This window comes from Nerophis ophidion, linkage group LG04, assembly GCF_033978795.1.
Source record: "Nerophis ophidion isolate RoL-2023_Sa linkage group LG04, RoL_Noph_v1.0, whole genome shotgun sequence".
Taxonomy (NCBI): Eukaryota; Metazoa; Chordata; class Actinopteri; order Syngnathiformes; family Syngnathidae; genus Nerophis; species Nerophis ophidion.
Window position 1 is genome coordinate 5,144,880 of NC_084614.1, and position 22,378 is coordinate 5,167,257.

Genomic DNA, 22,378 nt, shown 5'->3' on the forward strand with positions numbered 1-22,378 from the left:
TTTGAGTTGTAGAATATTGGTGGGAAAATGACCAAAATTCAGCGGTTAATTAAATGTCAGAACCCGACGTTGATTAAACGTCGTCAAAAAGCATGTTGTTTCAACGTTGTAGAATATTGGTTGGGAAATGACCTAATTTCAAAGGTCAAATTAACGTTACAACCCAACATTGATTAAACGTTTCTAAAAAGCATGTTGTTTCAACGTTGTAGAATATTGGTTGGGAAATGACCAAATTTCAATGTTTTTAACAACGTCACAACCTGACATTGAATAAATGTTGTCCAAAGCATGATGTTTCAACGTTGTACTCGTGTTGTAGAATATTAGTTGAGAAATGACCAAAATTCAATGGTTAATTAAATTAAATAAAAACCCAACATTGAATAAGTGTCATCAAAAAGTATGTTGAGTCAATGTCGTATTTGTGTTGTAGAATATTGGTTGGGAAATGACAAAAATTCAACGGTCAAATAAATGTCATTGATTAAACGTCGTCAAAAAGCATGTTGTTTCAACGTTGTAGAATTTTGGTTGGGAAATGACCAAATTTCATTGGTCAAATTAACGTCAGAACCCGATATTGATTAAACGTCGTCAAAAAGCACGTTGTTTCAACGTTGTCTTCGTGTTGAAGAATATTGGTTGGGAAATGACCAAAATTCAAAGGTTGATTAAATGTCAGAACGCAACATTGATTAAACGTTTTTAAAAAGCACGTTGTTTCAATGTTGTATTTGTGTTGAAGAATATTGGTCGAGAAATGACCGAAATTCAACGGTCAAATCAACGTTACAACCCAACATTGATTAATTGTTTCTAAAAAGCATGTTGTTTCAACATTATATTTGAGTTGTAAAATATTGGTTGGGAAATGACCAAATTTCAATGTTTTTATCAACGTCACAACCTGACATTGAATAAATGTTGTCCAAAGCATGTTGTTTCAACGTTGTATTCGTGTTGTAGAATATTAGTTGAGAAATGACCAAAATTCAATGGTTAATCAAATTAAATTAAAACCCAACATTTAATAAATGTCGTCAAAAAGTATGTTGAGTCAACGTCGTATTTGTGTTGTAGAATATTGGTTGGGAAATGACCAAAATTCAACGGTCAAATAAATGTCAGAACCCTACATTGATTAAACATCGTCAAAAAGCATGTTGTTCCAACGTTGTAGAATATTAGTTGGGAAATGACCTAATTTCAACGGTCAAATTAACGTCAGAACCCGACATTGATTAAACGTCGTCAAAAAGCATGTTTCAACGTTGTAGAATATTGGTCGGGAAATGACCTAATTTCAACGGTCAAATTAACGTCAGAACCTGACATTGATTAAACGTCGTCAAAAAGCATGTTGTTTCAACGTTGTAGAATATTAGTCGGGATATGACCTAATTTCAACGGTCAAATTAACGTCAGAACCCGTCATTGATTAAACGTCGTCAAAAAGCATGTTGTTTCAACGTTGTAGAATAATGGTTAGGAAATGACCTAATTTCAACGGTTAAATTAACGTCAGAACCCGACATTGATTAAACGTTTTCAAAAAGCATGTTTCAACGTTGTAGAATATTGGTTGGGAAATGACCTAATTTCAACGGTCAAATTAACGTCAGAACCCGACATTGATTAAATGTTTTCAAAAAGCATGTTGTTTCAACGTTAGGTTTGTGTTGTAGAATATTGGTTGGGAAATGACCTAATTTCAACGGTCAAATTAACGTCAGAACCCGACATTGATTAAACGTCGTCAAAAAGCATGTTGTTTCAACGTTGTAGAATAATGGTTAGGAAATGACCTAATTTCAACGGTTAAATTAACGTCAGAACCCGACATTGATTAAATGTTTTCAAAAAGCATGTTGTTTCAACGTTAGGTTTGTGTTGTAGAATATTGGTTGGGAAATGACCTAATTTCAACGGTCAAATTAACGTCAGAACCCGACATTGATTAAACGTCGTCAAAAAGCATGTTGTTTCAACGTTGTAGAATAATGGTTAGGAAATGACCTAATTTCAACGGTCAAATTAACGTCAGAACCCGACATTGATTAAATACTTTCAAAAAGCATGTTGTTTCAACGTTAGGTTTGTGTTGTAGAATATTGGTTGGGATATGACCTAATTTCAACGGTCAAATTAACGTCAGAACCCGACATTGATTAAACATCGTCAAAAAGCATGTTGTTTCAACGTTGTAGAATAATGGTTGGGATATGACCTAATTTCAACGGTCAAATTAACGTCAGAACCCGACATTGATTAAACGTTGTCAAAAAGCATGTTGTTTCAACGTTGTAGAATATTAGTCGGGATATGACCTAATTTCAACGGTCAAATTAACGTCAGAACCCGACATTGATTAAACGTCGTCAAAAAGCATGTTGTTTCAACGTTGTAGAATAATGGTTGGGAAATGACCCAATTTCAACGGTCAAATTAACGTCAGAACCCGACATTGATTAAACGTCGTCAAAAAGCATGTTGTTTCAACGTTGTAGAATATTAGTTGGGATATGACCTAATTTCAACGGTCAAATTAACGTCAGAACCCGACATTGATTAAACATCATCAAAAAGCATGTTGTTTCAACGTTGTAGAATATTAGTTGGGATATAACCTAATTTCAACGGTCAAATTAACGTCAGAACCCGACATTGATTAAATGTCGTCAAAAAGCATTTTTCAACGTTGTAGAATATTAGTTGGGATATGACCTAATTTCAACGGTCAAATTAACGTCAGAACCCGACATTGATTAAACGTCGTCAAAAAGCATGTTTCAACGTTGTAGAATATTAGTCGGGATATGACCTAATTTCAACGGTCAAATTAACGTCAGAACCCGACATTGATTAAACGTCGTCAAAAAGCATGTTTCAACGTTGTAGAATATTAGTTGGGATATGACCTAATTTCAACGGTCAAATTAACGTCAGAACCCGACATTGATTAAACGTCGTCAAAAAGCATGTTTCAACGTTGTAGAATATTAGTCGGGATATGACCTAATTTCAACGGTCAAATTAACGTCAGAACCCGAAATTGATTAAACATCGTCAAAAAGCATGTTGTTTCAACGTTGTATTTGTGTTGCTCAACATCAGGACCTAAATCAACAAGTTCTAAACGTTCTTTCAATGTCTCGATCCTGCTAGCATACGTCAGTAAACATCTGGATAAAGCTTTAAGTTGTTTTTTAAACATTATTGTTTAGGGGACCAGAGCGACATAATATTTTGTGCGGCTGTAAAGTTTTGGTTGATTTAATGTTGTGGTTAGCTTAGCAGAAAAAAAATGTTTATTACGTGCGTCTAAAATTCGTAAAATCTCCTGGGAGACGAAAGTGCCAAGTAACAAAGTCCAGGATTTTTAGGTTTTAGCTTACAAAGTGAGAAAAAACCTCAGTATGTTATCGTGGAAACAGTCGGCGTACTTGCAATATGACGAAAAGTATCGAAATCCACAAATTTGACCTTTTAAGGCAGGGGTGTGAAACCTAAGGCCCGCCAACAGGTTTTATCCGACCCGTGAGATGAGTTTGCTAAGTATAAACATGAGACAGTTTTTGAATGGAAAAACTGCTGTTCCAAACGTGTCCACTAGATGTCACAATAGCAATTATTTGTATCTTTGTAGATCAGGGGTAGGGAACCTTTTGATGACTGCATCTGGCTCTCGGATAAATCTGAGCTGACGTTGCTTAACAGGATAAGTCATGAATAATTCCACTTGGTATCACAGTGTTAAAAACAACGTTCAAAATATAAAACATTCTCATGCATTTTTATGTTCGAGAAGTTGCGTTAATGGTAAGAAGTAATTTATTTATTATTGGTTTGTGTGGGGCTTGCCCTCCTGGGGGTTCTTCAGACCACCAAGAGCCTGTTTTAGGTTACAATATTGTTTTATTTTAGTTTTCTCTCAGTTGCTTTACAGCAATTGTCTTTTTCTCTTTCGTCCTCACTCGCGCTCTGGCTCCGGCCCCAACCCTGTCTCTCCTCCTGGCTGCTGCTTATAGCAGAGCGATAGGTGATTAGATAAAAAGGCCCAGGTGGGCCATCTACGCACCTGTCGCTGATTTCGAGGCCGGTCCTGGCAACATCCCGCTTTGCTGCAGGCCCGCAGGCCACGCCCCCTCCACAGTTAGCTTCAGAATAACAATTACAAAGAATAAGAGACTTATTGTACTCTGGAAATGTTGGTCTTACTTAAAAATGCACACGTTTAGTTGTGTTCAGTGTTAAAAAATTTTTTTTATGGGTCTTAGGGAAATACATTTTAAAATATTTGGCTTCTTGGCTCCCTCAGCCAAAAAGGTTCCCGACCCCTGATCTAGATGATGCTACATATAAACATTTTTTTTACCTCATGACGTTAGTGCACCAGTCGAGGCAAACTACATAAATAACATGCTGTAGTTTGATTTTAATATTATTTTTTTTATCTTCATAGATTGGACATCATTGCATAATTTATTCAGAAAGTATAAATAATGACAAATAAAGATAGAATACTATTAACCGCAACATTTAAGTTTAAAAAAAAAAATAAACATTAAGATTTGTTAATTTTCAGAATGTATTTGTTCTATTTTTAGACAAATAAAACAGTCTGAAGTTGTCTTTATCTTTAAGTTCTCGCGCCGTGATTTTACCAGTCCGGCCCACTCGGGAGTACATTTTTTTTTTCCATGTGGCCCCCGATCTAAAATGAGTTTGACACCCCTGTTTTAAGGGAACAAAATGTGCTAAAATACATTTTAGTATCAAAAGCCATATATTTTAGGTTTAAATGAGTCAAATCAGCTAAATTGCAATTCTGTGTATTTTTACCTTTTATTACAACATTTGTAAGGTTTCCTGGTGAGAAACTTTTAAATATCGTCAACACTGGTCTCCTTCACGCAGATTACAGCTGAGACATTTTTTTTAAGACGGCTCATATATAATTTCTTCCCGGACGTTACAGAAAGTATGAGAATGTGTGAGCTGCTGCCTCACCTTCTTTACTTATGCATAATCATCTCTTATTTGATTGGATTGAACGACGGAACATGAAACTCGTGGCGCTCCTTTTGATGAGCGAGCGTTGTCTAACACACCTAGCGGAAAGAAGGACAAAACCTGGATTTGCCGGGGAAAAAAATGAGGTGTGGAGGAGACGTAACCGAGGCGACCAGCACGGCAAACAACAACAACAAAAAAGTGGCCGATATTCTTCAAAATGTGTTCATCGTCTGTCTCACCCCACAGTTCCGTCGTCATGGCGGACCCCACGGCCGAGGAGGAGCACCTGTGCACCTCCCAGATCACCGTGGTGACGGACGAAGACGGTCGCCTGTGCGCCCTGCACAAACCAGGTCTGTCTTTTCTAGTCATTTTGATAGTAGGCTAATATAGACACTTACATCATGTGTTGTTGTCTTCATTATAACACTTATATAAGACTTTTAAAGTCATTTTGATAGTAGGCTAATATAGACACTTACATCATGTGTTGTTGTCATTATAACACTCATATAAGACTTTTAAAGTCATTTTGATAGTAGGCTAATATAGACACATCATGTGTTGTCTTCATTACAACACTTATATCAGACTTTTAAAGTAATTTTGATAGTAGGCTAATATAGACACTTACATCATGTGTTGTCTTCATTATAACACTTATATAAGACATTTAAAGTCATTTTGATAGTAGGCTAATATAGACACTTAAATCATGTGTTGTTGTCATTATAACACTTATATAAGGCTTTTAAAGTCATTTTGATAGTAGGCTAATATAGACACTTACATCATGTGTTGTCTTCATTATAACACTTATATAAGACTTTTACAGTCATTTTGATAGTAGGCTAATATAGACACTTACATTATGTGTTGTTGTCATTATAACACTTATTTAAGACTTTTACAGTCATTTTGATAGTAGGCTAATATAGACACATCAAAGTCATTTTGATAGTAGGCTAATATAGACACTTACATCATGTGTTGTCTTCATTATAACACTTATATAAGACTTTTACAGTCATTTTGATAGTAGGCTAATATAGACACTTACATCATGTGTTGTCTTCATTATAACACTTATATAAGACATTTAAAGTCATTTTGATAGTAGGCTAATATAGACACTTAAATCATGTGTTGTTGTCATTATAACACTTATATAAGGCTTTTAAAGTCATTTTGATAGTAGGCTAATATAGACACTTACATCATGTGTTGTCTTCATTATAACACTTATATAAGACTTTTACAGTCATTTTGATAGTAGGCTAATATAGACACTTACATTATGTGTTGTTGTCATTATAACACTTATTTAAGACTTTTACAGTCATTTTGATAGTAGGCTAATATAGACACATCAAAGTCATTTTGATAGTAGGCTAATATAGACACTTACATCATGTGTTGTCTTCATTATAACACTTATATAAGACTTTTACAGTCATTTTGATAGTAGGCTAATATAGACACTTACATTATGTGTTGTTGTCATTATAACACTTATTTAAGACTTTTACAGTCATTTTGATAGTAGGCTAATATAGACACTTACATCATGTGTTGCCTTCATTATAATATTTGCATAAGGCTTTTAAAGTCATTTTGATAGGCTAATATAGACACTTACATCATGTGTTGTTGTCTTCGTTATAAAATTTTGATAGTAGGCTAATATAACTAATATAGACACATTCACTTCATGTGTTGTCTTCATTATAACACTTATATAAGACTTTTACAGTCATTTTGATAGTAGGCTAATATAGACACTTACATCATGCGTTGCCTTCATTATAATATTTGCATAAGGCTTTTAAAGTCATTTTGATAGGCTAATATAGACACTTACATCATGTGTTGTTGTCTTCGTTATAAAATTTTGATAGTAGGCTAATATAACTAATATAGACACATTCACTTCATGTGTTGTCTTCATTATAACACTTATATAAGACTTTTACAGTCATTTTGATAGTAGGCTAATATAGACACTTACATCATGCGTTGCCTTCATTATAATATTTGCATAAGGCTTTTAAAGTCATTTTGATAGGCTAATATAGACACTTACATCATGTGTTGTTGTCTTCGTTATAAAATTTTGATAGTAGGCTAATATAACTAATATAGACACATTCACTTCATGTGTTGTCTTCATTATAACACTTATATAAGACTTTTAAAGTCATTTTGATAGTAGGCTAATACAGACACTTACATCATGTGTTGTCTTCATTATAACACTTATAAGACTTCTAAAGTCATTTTGATAGTAGGCTAATATAGACACTTACATCATGTGTTGTCGTCATTATAACGCTTATATAAGACTTATAAAGCTAATTTAAATAATATGGACACTTACATAATGTGTTGTCTTCATTATAACACTTATATAAGACTTTTACAGTCATTTTGATAGTAGGCTAATATAGACACTTACATCATGCGTTGCCTTCATTATAATATTTGCATAAGGCTTTTAAAGTCATTTTGATAGGCTAATATAGACACTTACATCATGTGTTGTTGTCTTCGTTATAAAATTTTGATAGTAGGCTAATATAACTAATATAGACACATTCACTTCATGTGTTGTCTTCATTATAACACTTATATAAGACTTTTACAGTCATTTTGATAGTAGGCTAATATAGACACTTACATCATGTGTTGCCTTCATTATAATATTTGCATAAGGCTTTTAAAGTCATTTTGATAGGCTAATATAGACACTTACATCATGTGTTGTTGTCCTCGTTATAAAATTTTGATAGTAGGCTAATATAACTAATATAGACACTTACATCATGTGTTGTCTTCATTACAACACTTATATAAGACTTTTAAAGTCATTTTGATAGTAGGCTAATACAGACACTTACATCATGTGTTGTCTTCATTATAACACTTATATAAGACTTCTAAAGTCATTTTGATAGTAGGCTAATATAGACACTTACATCATGTGTTGTCTTCATTATAACACTTATATAAGACTTCTAAAGTCATTTTGATAGTAGGCTAATATAGACACTTACATCATGTGTTGTCTTCATTATAACACTTATATAAGACTTCTAAAGTCATTTTGATAGTAGGCTAATACAGACACTTACATCATGTGTTGTCTTCATTATAACACTTATATAAGACTTCTAAAGTCATTTTGATAGTAGGCTAATATAGACACTTACATCATGTGTTGTCGTCATTATAACGCTTATATAAGACTTATAAAGCTAATTTAAATAATATGGACACTTACATAATGTGTTGTCTTCATTATAACACTTATATAAGACTTTTACAGTCATTTTGATAGTAGTCTAATATAGACACTTACATCATGTGTTGCCTTCATTATAATATTTGCATAAGGCTTTTAAAGTCATTTTGATAGGCTAATATAGACACTTACATCATGTGTTGTTGTCTTCGTTATAAAATTTTGATAGTAGGCTAATATAACTAATATAGACACATTCACTTCATGTGTTGTCTTCATTATAACACTTATATAAGACTTTTAAAGTCATTTTGATAGTAGGCTAATATAGACACTTACATCATGTGTTGTCTTCATTATAACACTTATATAAGACATTCAAAGTCATTTTGATAGTAGGCTAATATAACTAATATAGACACTTACATCATGTGTTGCCTTCATTATAACACTTATATAAGACGTTTGATTTTTTTGCGGCTCCAGGCAGATTTGTTTTTTGTATTTTTGGTCCAATATGGACAGTTGCACTAACCAAAGGTGGCAAACTGCATTTTTGGGGGGAAATATTGCCTATTGTTCATAATCATTATTAGAGACAAGTGTGTAAAAGGGCTGAACAAGCCACAACGACAACAAACTAATTCCTCGGCGCATTTATTTCCATTTCCATAGCAACACACTTCCGGAAACAAACCAGAGTTTGTTTGTTTTTTAAATCATGGCAGCCTTTGTAAAAAAAAAAAATAACAAAGATGACTTTTTGGACAAATGAGGATTCACAACCTTATTTTTTTGAGGCTGAACATACTGAGGATGAACTACTGCTTACAGAAGCCAGCACGAAAGGACAGGTGAGACTTTGGAGCGGACGGAAGGGAAATGAAAGCGATTTTGACGCAAAAAAACAGGGACCCATAACTTACTTGCTTGGCACTCCGCATCAAGGTTTGGAATTGGGGGTTAAATCACCAAAAAATGATTCCCGGGCACAGTTGCTGCTCACTGCTCCCCTCACCTCCCAGTGGGGTGATCAAGGGCGATGGGTCAAATGCAGAGAATAACTCCGCCACACTTAATGTGTGTGTGTGACAATCTCTGGTACTTTAACTTAATAAATGTGGAACTTGGAGACAGGCTATCTCGACATAAATGGAGTGCTTACCCAAATAAACCAGTGTTAACTCTTACAAAAACAATGTTGCCACAGCTTGGTTATTAAACAGGTGACAGAACGCATTTAAAGTATTGTTGATTATTTTTTAAAGCGATTTAGAGGTAGAAATGTTTGCTAGCCGTTAAAAACGAGACAATTGTTATGTTAGAAAGTTTGTATCTCATCATGATCGATAGGCAAAACCCCCCCCCCCCAAAAAAGGTGGTTTAAGAGAACTCACTAGAACTTGTCTTGGCTACAGGCGGCACGTCGCTGTCCGGGGAGAAGCTGCAGGAGTTCATCAAGCGTGCGGCGGCCCGTCAAAGAGAGATCCAAGAACTGGTCAGGAACGTGACAAAAAGCCTCACACCCGTTTAGTGTTTTTTTTTATATCTAAAAACTGTATTTTCACTGTCAATATATACTCTTTTTTTTTTGTTTGTTTTTTTAATAACAATAAAACTGCTTTAAAAAAAAAAAGGATTTCTTATGTTGTCCACAAAGGTCTCACACTCACGGGTCCAAGTCCGGCGGTGGCGGCGTACAAAAGCAGCCAGAGACGGGAGAGGTAGACGGCTGACCCAGGAGCAGTTTCACGTCTTCCCGCCGGCGCCGAATCCTCCCGGAGCGCCTGCAAGGGACGGGAGAGGAAAAAAAGAAAAAAAAAGCCTCCGGGCTACTAGAACTTTCCGAGTCAAAAATGTTCTGAACGTCCGGCTCAAAAAAAAAAAAAATGGGAGCACAGTGTGGATCATTCACGTCTTTGCGTCGCCGGCGGCAGCGCGTCGGCCTGGCGAGGCTTGGGGAGGGGCTGCGGCGTGCTCCTCTTCCTCCTACTTCTTGCTGGGTTGGCGGTATGCGGCCGGCCCGAGCCCGCCGCCGCCGGCGCCGGAGGAGGCGCCCCCGCCGCCGCCCCCGCCGCCATAGCCATTTGATGCTGCTGCATTTGGTGCTGCAAGAATTGCAACTGCAAGGCAGAGAGAGAGAGAGAGATGGCGGTCACAGACAGGAAGTGACGGACGCCGGCGGTGTGATGATGTCACAAGCGTGTTAGCCAAGCACCACAGGGGTTGGGGGGTCAAAAGGTAACCGTGGCAACAACACACATGCAGCCAAGCAAGCTTCTCAGCTCCTTTTCCTGCCAGCGCTTTAAGCCCCGCCCACTATGCCCAGCCGGCGGCAGCCAATCACGATGCGCTGTGCAAGAACATGCCCCGCCCCCCTCCAGACAGCCGCAAGCTGTGATGTCACCCGTGTGGAGTTGGCCCCTCCCCCTCCTGGCAAATATTAAATAGCAATCACTTTCATTTGTGTCCTTTAAGTTATTCTAAAATATATTTTTTTGACCAGTGATGTCATCAACATCCCCCGCCCCCTTATTGCATCATCTGTGCAGCAATTATGTGCTTTTTATGTAACGTGTTATTCATTACAAGCCCAACTATTAGTTTTGTTAACATATTATTCATAACCAGCCCAACTATCATAGTTTTTAACATATAACTGGCCCAACTGTTATAGTTTTGTTATTAACGTGTTATTATTCATAACCAAACCAACTATTATAGTATTTATGTTATTAAGTTACTATTCATAAGCTCAACTATTATAGTTTCTATGTTATTGTGCTATTATTCATAATAAGGCAAACTATTAGTTTTTATATTATTAATGTGTTATTGTTCATAACCAACCCAACTATTATAGTTTTTGTTAAAATATTCATAACTGGCTCAACTATTATAGTTTTGTTATTAACATGTTATTCATAAACAGCCCAACTATTATAGTTTTTGTTAACATATTATTCACAATTGGCTCAACTATTATAGTTTTGTTAACATATTATTCACAATTGGCTCAACTATTATAGTTTTGTTAACATATTATTCACAATTGGCTCAACTATTATAGTTTTGTTATTAACATGTTATTCATAAACAGCCCAACTATTATAGTTTTTGTTTTTAACATATTTAAAACCAGCCCACTTATTGTAGTTTTTATGCTATTAACATGTTATTATTCATAACCAGTCCAACTAATAGTTTTTATGTTATTACCATGCTACTATTTATAACCAGTCCAACTATTATAGTTTTTATGTTGTTATTCTGAACCAGCCTAACTATTAGTTTTTTAAATGTTATTAACGTGTTATTTTTCCTAACCAGCCCAGCTATTTAACTTTTTATGTTATTGGTTGTTATTCATAATAAGCCCAACTATATGTTTTGTTATTAACATGTTATTCATAATAAGCCCAACTATTAGTTTTTTTGTTATTAATGTGTTATTATTCATAACCAGACCAACTATTATAGTATTTATGTTATTAAGTTACTATTCATAATAAGCTCAACTATTATAGTTTGTATGTTATTGTGCTATTATTCATAGTAAGGCGAACTATTAGTTTTTATATTAATGTGTTATTGTTCATAACCAGCCCAACTACTATAGTTTTTGTTAAAATATTATTCATAACTGCCTCAACTATTATAGTTTTGTTATTAACATGTTATTCATAAACAGCCCAACTATTATAGTTTTTGTTAACATATTATTCACAATTGGCTCAACTATTATAGTTTTGTTATTAACATGTTATTCATAAACAGCCCAACTATTAGTTTTTGTTTTTAACATATTTAAAACCAGCCCACTTATTGTAGTTTTTATGCTATTAACATGTTATTATTCACAAACAGTCCAACTATTAGTTTTTATGTTATTAACATGGTATTTTTTATAACCTGTCCAACTACTATAGTTTTTATGTTGTTATTCTGAACCAGCCTAACTATTAGCTTTTTAAATGTTATTAACATGTTATTTTTCCTAACCAGCCCAGCTATTTAACTTTTTATGTTAACGTGTTGTTATTCATAATAAGCCCAACTATATGTTTTGTTAGCATATTATTCATAACCAGCCCAACTATTAAAGTTTTGTTATTAACATGTTATTCATAAGCCCAACTATTAGTTTTTATGTTATTAATGTGTTATTATTCATAACCAGACCAACTATTATAGTTTTTGTAAACGTGTTATTATTCATAACCAGCCCAACTATTATATTTTTTTTAGTTAACATGTTATTCATAATAAGCCCAACTATTAGTGTTTGTTATTAATGTGTTATTATTCATAACCCACCTAATTATTATAGTTTTTATGTTATTAACTTATTATTCATAATAAGCCCAACATTAGTTTTTATGTTATTATTCATAACAAGGGCAAATATTATAGTTTTTATGTAATTAACTTATTATTCATTACAAGCCCAACATTAGTTTTTATGTTTGTGTTACTATTCATAACAAGGGCAAATATGATTGTTTTTATGTTAACTTATTATTCATAATAAGCCCAACTATAAGTTTTTATGTTATTAATGTGTTATTATTCATAACCACCCCAACTCTGATAGTTTTTATGTACAGTTTTTTTATGTTATTAACATGTTAATATTCATAACCAGACCAACTATTATAGTTTTTGTAAACGTGTTATTATTCATAACCAGCCCAACTATTATATTTTTTTTAGTTAACATGTTATTCATAATAAGCCCAACTATTAGTGTTTGTTATTAATGTGTTATTATTCATAACCCACCTAACTATTATAGTTTTTATGTTATTAACTTATATTCATAATAAGCCCAACATTAGTTTTTATGTCATTATTCATAACAAGGGCAAATATTATAGTTTTTATGTAATTAACTTATTATTCATAACCAGCCCAACTATTATAGTTTTTATTTTATTAACTTATTATTCATAATAAGCCCAACATTAATTTTTATGTTATTATTCATAACAAGGGCAAATATTGTAGTTTTTATGTAATTAACTTATTATTCATAACCAGCCCAACTATTATAGTTTTTATGTTATTAACTTATTATTCATAATAAGCCCAATATTCGTTTTTATTTTTGTGTTACTATTCATAACAAGGGCAAATATGATGGTTTTTATGTTAAATTATTATTCATAATAAGCCCGACTATAAGTTTTTATGTCATTAATGTGTTATTATTCATAACCACCCCAACTGTGATAGTTTTTATGTACAGTTTATGTTATTAACGTTTTAATATTCATAACCTGACCAACTATTATAGTTTTTGTTATTAACGTGTTAAAATTCATAACCAGCCCAGCTATTAGTTTTATGTTAACGTGTTATTATTCATAACCAGCCCAACTATTATAGTTTTTTTTTAAATTAACATGTTATTCATAATAAGCACAACTATTAGTGTTTGTTATTAATGTGTTATTATTCATAACCCACCTAACTATTATAGTTTTTATGTTATTAACTTATTATTCATAATAAGCCCAACATTAGTTTTTATGTTATTATTCATAATAAGGGCAAATATTATAGTTTTTATGTAATTAATTTATTATTCATAATTAGCCCAACTATTATAGTTTGTATGTTATTAACTTATTATTCATAATAAGCCCAACATTAGTTTTAATGTTATTATTCATAACAAGGGCAAATATTATAGTTGTTATGTTATTAACTTATTCATAATAAGCCCAACGTTAATTTTTATGTTATTATTCATAACAAGGGCAAATATTGTAGTTTTTAAGTAATTAACTTATTATTCATAACCAGCCCAACTATTATAGTTTTTATGTTATTAACTTATTATTCATAGTAAGCCCGATATTAGTTTTGATGTTTGTGTTATTATTCATAACAAGGGCAAATATCATAGTTTTTATGTAATTAACTTATTATTCATAACAAGCCCAACTATTTGTTATTCATTAATAACTGTTTGTTATTAATGTGTTATTATTCATAACCCACCTATTATAGTTTTTATTTTATTAACTTATTATTCATAATAAGCCCAACATTAGTTTTTATGTTATTATTCATAACAAGGGCAAATATTATAGTTTTTATGTAATTAACTTATTATTCATAACAAGCCCAACATTAGTTTTTATGTTTGTGTTACTATTCATAACAAGGGCAAATATGATTGTTTTTATGTTAACTTATTATTCATAATAAGCCCAACTATAAGTTTTTATGTTATTAATGTGTTATTATTCATAACCACCCCAACTCTGATAGTTTTTATGTACAGTTTTTTATGTTATTAACATGTTAATATTCATAACCTGACCAACTATTATAGTTTTTTTTAGTTAACATGTTATTCATAATAAGCCCAACTATTAGTGTTTGTTATTAATGTGTTATTATTCATAACCCACCTAACTATTATAGTTTTTATGTTATTAACTTATATTCATAATAAGCCCAACATTAGTTTTTATGTCATTATTCATAACAAGGGCAAATATTATAGTTTTTATGTAATTAACTTATTATTCATAACCAGCCCAACTATTATAGTTTTTATTTTATTAACTTATTATTCATAATAAGCCCAACATTAATTTTTATGTTATTATTCATAACAAGGGCAAATATTGTAGTTTTTATGTAATTAACTTATTATTCATAACCAGCCCAACTATTATAGTTTTTTTTAGTTATGTTATTCATAACAAGCCCAACTATTAGTGTTTGTTACTAATGTGTTATTATTCATAACCCACCTAATTATTATAGTTTTTATGTTAACTTATTATTCATAATAAGCCCAAAATTAGTTTTTATGTTATTATTCATAACAAGGGCAAATATTATAGTTTTTATGTAATTAACTTATTATTCATAACCAGCCCAACTATTATAGTTTGTATGTTACTAACTTATTATTCATGATAAGCCCAACATTAGTTTTAATGTTATTATTCATAACAAGGGCAAATATTGTAGTTTTTAAGTAATTAACTTATTATTCATAACCAGCCCAACTATTATAGTTTTTATGTTATTAACTTATTATTCATAAGCCCGATATTAGTTTTGATGTTTGTGTTATTATTCATAACCAGCCCAACTATGATAGTTTTTTTTTAGTTATGTTATTCATAACAAGCCCAACTATTAGTGTTTGTTATTAATGTGTTATTATTCATAACCCACCTAATTATTATAGTTTTTATGTTAACTTATTATTCATAATAAGCCCAACATTAGTTTTTATGTTATTATTCATAACAAGGGCAAATATTGTAGTTTTTATGTTATTAACTTATTATTTGTAATAAGCCCGATATTAGTTTTGATGTTTGTGTTATTCATAACAAGGGCAAATATAATAGTTTTTATGTTATTAATGTGTTATCATTCATAACCAGCCCAACTATTATAGTTTTTATGTTATTAACTTATTTGTAATAAGCCCGATATTAGTTTTGATGTTTGTGTTATTATTCATAACAAGGGCAAATATGATAGTTTTTATGTTATTAATGTGTTATTATTCATAACCACCCCAACTATGATAGTTTTTATGTTATTAACAAGTTATTATTCATAACCAGCCCAACTATTACAGTTTTTTTTAGTTATGTTATTCATAACAAGCCCAACTATTAGTGTTTGTTATTAATGTGTTATTATTCATAACCCACCTAATTATTATAGTTTTTATGTTAACTTATTATTCATAATAAGCCCAAAATTAGTTTTTATGTTATTATTCATAACCAGCCCAACTATTACAGTTTTTAAGTTATTAACTTATCATTCATAATAAGCCCGATATTAGTTTTTGTTTGTGTTATTATTCATAACAAGGGCAAATATGATGGTTTTTATGTTAACTTATTATTCATAATAAGCCCAACTATAAGCTTTTATGTTATTAATGTGTTATTATTCATAACCACCCCAACTATGATAGTTTTTATGGTATTAACGTGTTATTATTCATAATCAGACCAACTATTTTAGTTGTTACATTATTAGCTTATTATTCATAACATAAACACTATAATAGTTGGCCTGGTTATGAATAATAACACGTTAATAACATAACTCTAATAGTTGGACTGTTATGAATAATAACATCAGCAGTGCACTAGACATAATAATAACAGAAGAAGTTTGCATATATTATCATGGGGCCAACTGCACAGGGGCGCTGATGTCACAAACGACACAGATGGAGCTGACGCCAACCACTATGGCCGCCTGCAGGTGTGTGTGTGTCACGGTTACTTGGATGTGAGGCGGCTGCTGCTGCTGCTGCTGCTGGAGCCTGGGAGACGCCAGCGGGGGCCCACACCCGTCCGGCCCGCAGCCCAAGTGGGACAGCACTGAGGATGGGGAGACCCCCGCCAGAGGGCAGACGGGACACGGCGGGGAGAGAATCAATAAAATAAAAAAATAAAAAACATGGAGGTTGATACAATAAGAGAGAGAGAGAGAGAGAGAGAGAGAGAGAGAGAGAGAGAGAGAGAGAGAGAGAGAGAGAGAGAGAGAGAGGAGAAGGGAAGTTGACATGTTGTGTCTTCATCACCGTCATTCTGTTTATTCCTATTTAACTCTTTTCTTCTGTAATAAAATGATGCGAATCATTTTGTTGAATAAAAATATGTTTGAAAAAAAATCCATCAGTGTATAATAACTCAAATGAAGACTGAAGCATGCCAACCAGCCAATGAGGTGTCAAGTTTGAAGTCACATGACGCTGAATTTTTATGCACTCTATTTTAATACACTAAATCATTTTACTGTGATTTTTTTTTTCATTTCAACAAACTGAATTTTTAAACAAATGTTGCGCACAAATTTTTATTGTAGCGTAATTTGATGAAATAAAACTTCAGTGTAAAATAAATTTAGTGTATAAAAATATCAGTGCCGAATAATAATAATAGATTTTATTTGTAAAAAGCAATATACATTGTATTAAAAATAATATGAATAAAAACTAGGACAGCCTAATAGCTAGAACTAGTATGCATGGATCTATAAAAAAAATCATTTTTTTTTTATTTTTTAAAATGAAGGGTTTTTAAGCCTTTTTTTAAAAGCATCCACAGTCTGTGGTTCCCCTCAGGTGGTCAGGGAGAGCGTTCCACAGACTGGGAGCGGCGGAGTTCGTTGCGTTGTTCTTGTTGTTTGAAGTCATGTGACATATTTTCTGCACTGAGGTTTTGACAATGTGTTTTTTTTCACACAAAATCTTTTAAAAGTGATTTTTTTTCATTTCAACAAACTGAATTGTTAAACAAATTTTGCTCACAATTTTTTTTTATAGCGTAATTTGATGAAATAAAACTTCAGTGTAAAACAAATTTAGTGTATAAAATTATCAGTGCCGAATAATAGATTTTATTTGTAAAAAGCAATATACATTGTATTAAAAAATAATAATATAAATAAAAACTAGGACAGCCTAATAGCTAGAACTAGTATGCATATATCTATAAAAAGGCTTTTTTTTTTTTTAAAAGAAGGGTTTGAAAGAATCAACAGTCTGGGGTGCCCTCAGGTGGTCAGGGAGAGCGTTCCACAGACTGGGAGCGGCGGAGTTCGTTGCGTTGTTCTTGGAGGTGGGAGGTGTCACGTTTGAAGTCATGTGACATATTTCTGCACTGAGGTTTTGACAATGTATTTTTTTTCACACAAAATCTTTTACAAGTGATTTTTTTTTCATTTCAACAAACTGAATCGTTAAACGTTGCTCACAAATTTTTATTCAATGAAATTGTCGGCCTGCGCGATGAGGGGGCGACTTGTCCAGGGTGTACACCGCCTTCTGCCCGATTGTAGCTGAGATAGGCGCCAGCAGCCCCCGCCACCCCAAAAGGGAATAAGCGGTAGAAAATGGATGAATGGAAATTGTCGGCATCATTTGATGAAAGAAAACTTCAGTGTAAAACAAATTTAGTGTATGAAAATAATAATAACAACAATACTTTTTATTTGTAAAAATCAGTTTATGTTGAGCAAACAACCTCAAAGTGCTAAAGTGTATTAAAAAAATAAATAAAATAAAATTAATAAAAAGATAACAATAAATAAAAATAAAAACTAGAACAGCCTCATAGCTAGAACTAGTATGCATATATCTACAAAATGGCTTTTTTTTTAACAAGGGTTTTTAAGCCTTTTTAAAAGCATCCACAGTCTGTGGCTCCCTCAGGTGGTCAGGGAGAGCATTCCACAGACTGGGAGTAGCTTTGTCCTCGGAGTTTGGAGGAGGTGTCGTGTGGATGATTTGGGGGTGAGTAGTTCTTTGAGGTAGATTGCCAAAATAGTAGAGCCGAAATATTTGTGGCTTTAAAATCTTTTTATAATGATTTTTCTTCTATTTTAACAAACTGGGATTTTATACAAATTTTGCCCACATGTATTATTTAATAAATTTGTCAGCATAATTTTCTTTAAAAAAAAAAATCGGTGCAAATAATTACATGCAAAAAAAAATAGTAAAAAATTAATTGGGTGTAAAATTATAGTACAGCTCAGTGGCTAAGTGGTTAGAGTGTCCGCCCTGAGATGGGTAGGTTGTGAGTTCAAACCCCGGCCGAGTCATACCAAAGACTATAAAATTCTCTAAGACTGAAGCAATCAATCCTGCCTCAGAACCAACCAATGAGGAGTCACATTTGAAGTCATGTGACATATTTCTGCACTGAATTTTTGCCACTATTTTCTTTTACACAAAATATTATAAAAAAAATTTTTTTCATTTCAACAAACTGACTTTTTAAACAATTGTTGCTCACAAATTTTTATTCAATGAAATTCTCAGCATAATTTGATGAAATAAAACTTCAGTGTAAAACAAATTTAGTGTATAAAAATATCAGTGCCGAAATATTGTGGTTTTAAAATATAAAAATAATTTTTCTTCTATTTTAACAAACTGAGATTTTATACAAATTTTGCCCACAAAAATTCATTTAACAAAATTTGTCAGCGTAATCTTCTTTTAAAAAATCTGCGTAAACAATTACATGCAAAAAATAGTGTATACAAATTCAGTGCAGAAATGTTTGTGGCTTAAAAATTTTTCAACAGCGATTGTTTTCATTTCAACAAACTGAATTTTTATACACATTTTTCTCTATAATTTTATTTAACGAAATCATCAGCAAAATTTGATAAAATCTAAATTCAATGTAAAAAAAGAGTGTATATAAATTGTGTAAAAATATAGTGTATAAAAATTTTGTGCAGAAATATTTGTGGCTTTAAAATTCTAATTAAGACTGAAGCAATCAATCCTGCCTCAGAACCAACCAATCAGGTGTCTCGTATGAAGTCACGTGACACAGACAGAATATTTCTGCACTGAATTTTACTGCATTAATTAGATAAAATAAAATAGTGCAAAAAACTATACATATGTTGTATAAAAATTCAGTGCGGAAATATTTGTGGCTTACAGTGATTGTTTTTAAATTTTAACAAACCTTTAAACAAATTTTGCTCACAAAATTTTATTCAACCAAATTCAATTAAGTGTCCAACAACCCCTACGACTAAGAAAGGGACAAGCGGTAGACAATGGATGGATGGAAAATAAAAATTAAGTGCAAAAAAAAAAAAGTGTATAAAAAATATACTGTACTGTATAAAAAGTCAGTGCAAAAATATTTGTGGCTTTAAAATTCCAATTAAGACTGAAGCAATCGACCCTGCCTCAGAGACAGCCAATCAGGTGTCAAGTATGAAGTCACATGACATGGACAGAATATTTCTGCACTGAATTTTATTGCACTAAAATTTTTTACACAAAATTTTTAAGAACTTAATCTTAAATTTGTTTTTTTTTTCATTTCAACAAAGTGAATTTTCAAACAAATTAGTTGTTGTTCACTAATTTTTTATTAACAAAATCCTCAGCATAATTTGATCAAATAGTGTAAAAAAAACTATACATAGTATAACAAACATTTTTTTGTATAAAAATCAATATTTTTAACAGCGATTGTTTTTAAATTTCAACAAACTTAAACAAATTTTGCTCACAAAATGTTATTCAACAAAATTCAATTAAATCTGATAAAATAAAAATTCAGTGCAAAAAAAGTTTATAAAATATCAAATTTTACTGTATAAAAATTCAGTGCCGAAATATTCGTGGCTTTAAAATTCTAATTTGGACTGAAGCAATGGATCCTGCCTCAGAACCAGGTGTCGAGTATGAAGTCACGTGACACAGACTGAATTTTTAAACACAATCTTTTTACAGTGATTTTTAGAATTTTAACAAACCGGATTTTTAAACACATTTTGCTTACAAATGATTCAATTCAATGAAATTGGCAGCATCATTTAACCTTGAAACTCATCTGTATACTCTAGCCTTTAAATAGACCTCCTTTTTAGACCAGTTGATCTGCCGCTTCTTTTCTTTTTTCTCCTATGTCCCCCCCCTCCCTTGTGGAGGGGGTCCGTTCCGATGACCATGGATGAAGTACTGGCTGCCCAGAGTCGAGATCCAGGATGGACCGCTCGTCGGGACCCAGGATGGACCGCTCGCCTATGTATCGGTTGGGGACATCTCTACGCTGCTGATCCGCCTCCGCTTGGGATGGTTTCCTGTGGACGGGACTCTCGCTGCTGTCTTGGATCCACTTTGAACTGAACTTTCGCGGCTGTGTTGGAGCCACTATGGATTGAACTTTCACAGTATCATGTTAGACCCGCTCGCCTGTGTATCGGTTGGGGACATCTCTACGCTGCTGATCCGCCTCCGCTTGAGATGGTTTCCTGTGGACGGGACTCTCGCTGCTGTCTTGGATCCGCTTTGGACTGAACTCTCGCGGCTGTGTTGGAGCCACTATGGATTGAACTTTCACAGTATCATGTTAGACCCGCTCGCCTGTGTATCGGTTGGGGACATCTCTACGCTGCTGATCCGCCTCCTCTTGGGATGGTTTCCTGTGGACGGGACTCTCGCTGCTGTCTTGAATCCGCTTTGAACTGAACTCTCGCGGCTGTGTTGGAGCCACTATGGATTGAACTTTCACAGTATCATGTTAGACCCGCTCGCCTGTGTATCGGTTGGGGACATCTCTACGCTGCTGATCCGCCTCCGCTTGGGATGGTTTCCTGTGGACGGGACTCTCGCTGCTGTCTTGGATCCGCTTGAACTGAACTCTCGCGGCTGTGTTGGAGCCACTATGGATTGAACTTTCACAGTATCATGTTAGACCCGCTCGCCTGTGTATCGGTTGGGGACATCTCTATGCTGCTGATCCGCCTCCGCTTGGGATGGTTTCCTGTGGACGGGACTCTCGCTGCTGTCTTGGATCCGCTTTGGACTGAACTCTCGCGGCTGTGTTGGAGCCACTATGGATTGAACTTTCACAGTATCATGTTAGACCCGCTCGACATCCATTGCTTTCGGTCCCCTAGGGGGGGTTACCCACATCTGAGGTCCTCTCCAAGGTTTCTCATAGTCAGCATTGTCACTGGCGTCCCACTGGATGTGAGTTTTCCTTGCCCTTTTGTGGGTTCTTCCGAGGATGTTGTAGTCGTAATGGTTTGTGCAGCCCTTTGAGACATTTGTGATTTGGGCCTATATAAATAAACATTGATTGATTGATTGATTGATTGATTGATAATTTGATCAAATAAAAAAATAGTGTATAAAAATTAAGAGCAGAAATGCTTGTGGCTTAAAAATCTATCTATTTATTTATCTATCATGACTGAAGCAAGCTCAGAACCAGCCAATCAGGTGTCAAGTTTGAAGTCACGTGACACAGACCGACTATTTTTGTGCTGAATTTTTTTACAGTAAATGTGCTCTTTTTTCACTTCAACAAGCTACATTTTTGAACAGTTTTTTAGTCAATGAAATTGTCAACATAACTTAATGGAATGTTTAAACAGAATTTTTTTTTAACACCGACTTTTTTATTTTTTATTTCACACTGAAACTGAATGTGTTGCTTCACAAATGTGTCTTCAATGACACTGTGAGCATAATTTGATGTTAAAAGCAAAAATCTGTTCTTTGGTGATAAAGACACAAAGGAGCCTCCGTAAGACGGGGAGGGGGTTCAGAACATTCTAGAAGGACTGGGA

At 33.3% G+C, this 22,378-nt stretch overlaps 2 protein-coding genes across 4 annotated transcripts in view; one reads left to right on the forward strand and one right to left on the reverse strand.

The window, feature by feature from the left end:
* exosc8 (exosome component 8) overlaps nt 1–10,294 on the forward strand; it is a 33,719-nt gene extending 23,425 nt beyond the window's left edge. The window contains exons 10-11 of the mRNA XM_061896822.1: nt 5,266–5,372; nt 9,679–10,294. Coding sequence (XP_061752806.1) covers nt 5,266–5,372; nt 9,679–9,794 — 223 coding nt within the window. The 3' untranslated portion in view covers nt 9,795–10,294. The remainder of the gene's footprint in view (nt 1–5,265; nt 5,373–9,678) is intronic.
* Nucleotides 9,790–22,378, reverse strand: part of supt20 (SPT20 homolog, SAGA complex component) — a 49,101-nt gene continuing 36,512 nt past the window's right edge. For 2 of the 3 annotated variants that reach the window (XM_061896820.1, XM_061896819.1), the window contains exons 23-24: nt 16,544–16,641; nt 9,790–10,383 (exon numbers count right to left, since the gene is read on the reverse strand). In XM_061896820.1, coding sequence (XP_061752804.1) covers nt 10,168–10,383; nt 16,544–16,641 — 314 coding nt within the window. In that variant the 3' untranslated portion in view covers nt 9,790–10,167. The remainder of the gene's footprint in view (nt 10,384–16,543; nt 16,642–22,378) is intronic. The other variant, XM_061896821.1, reaches the window with a different exon arrangement.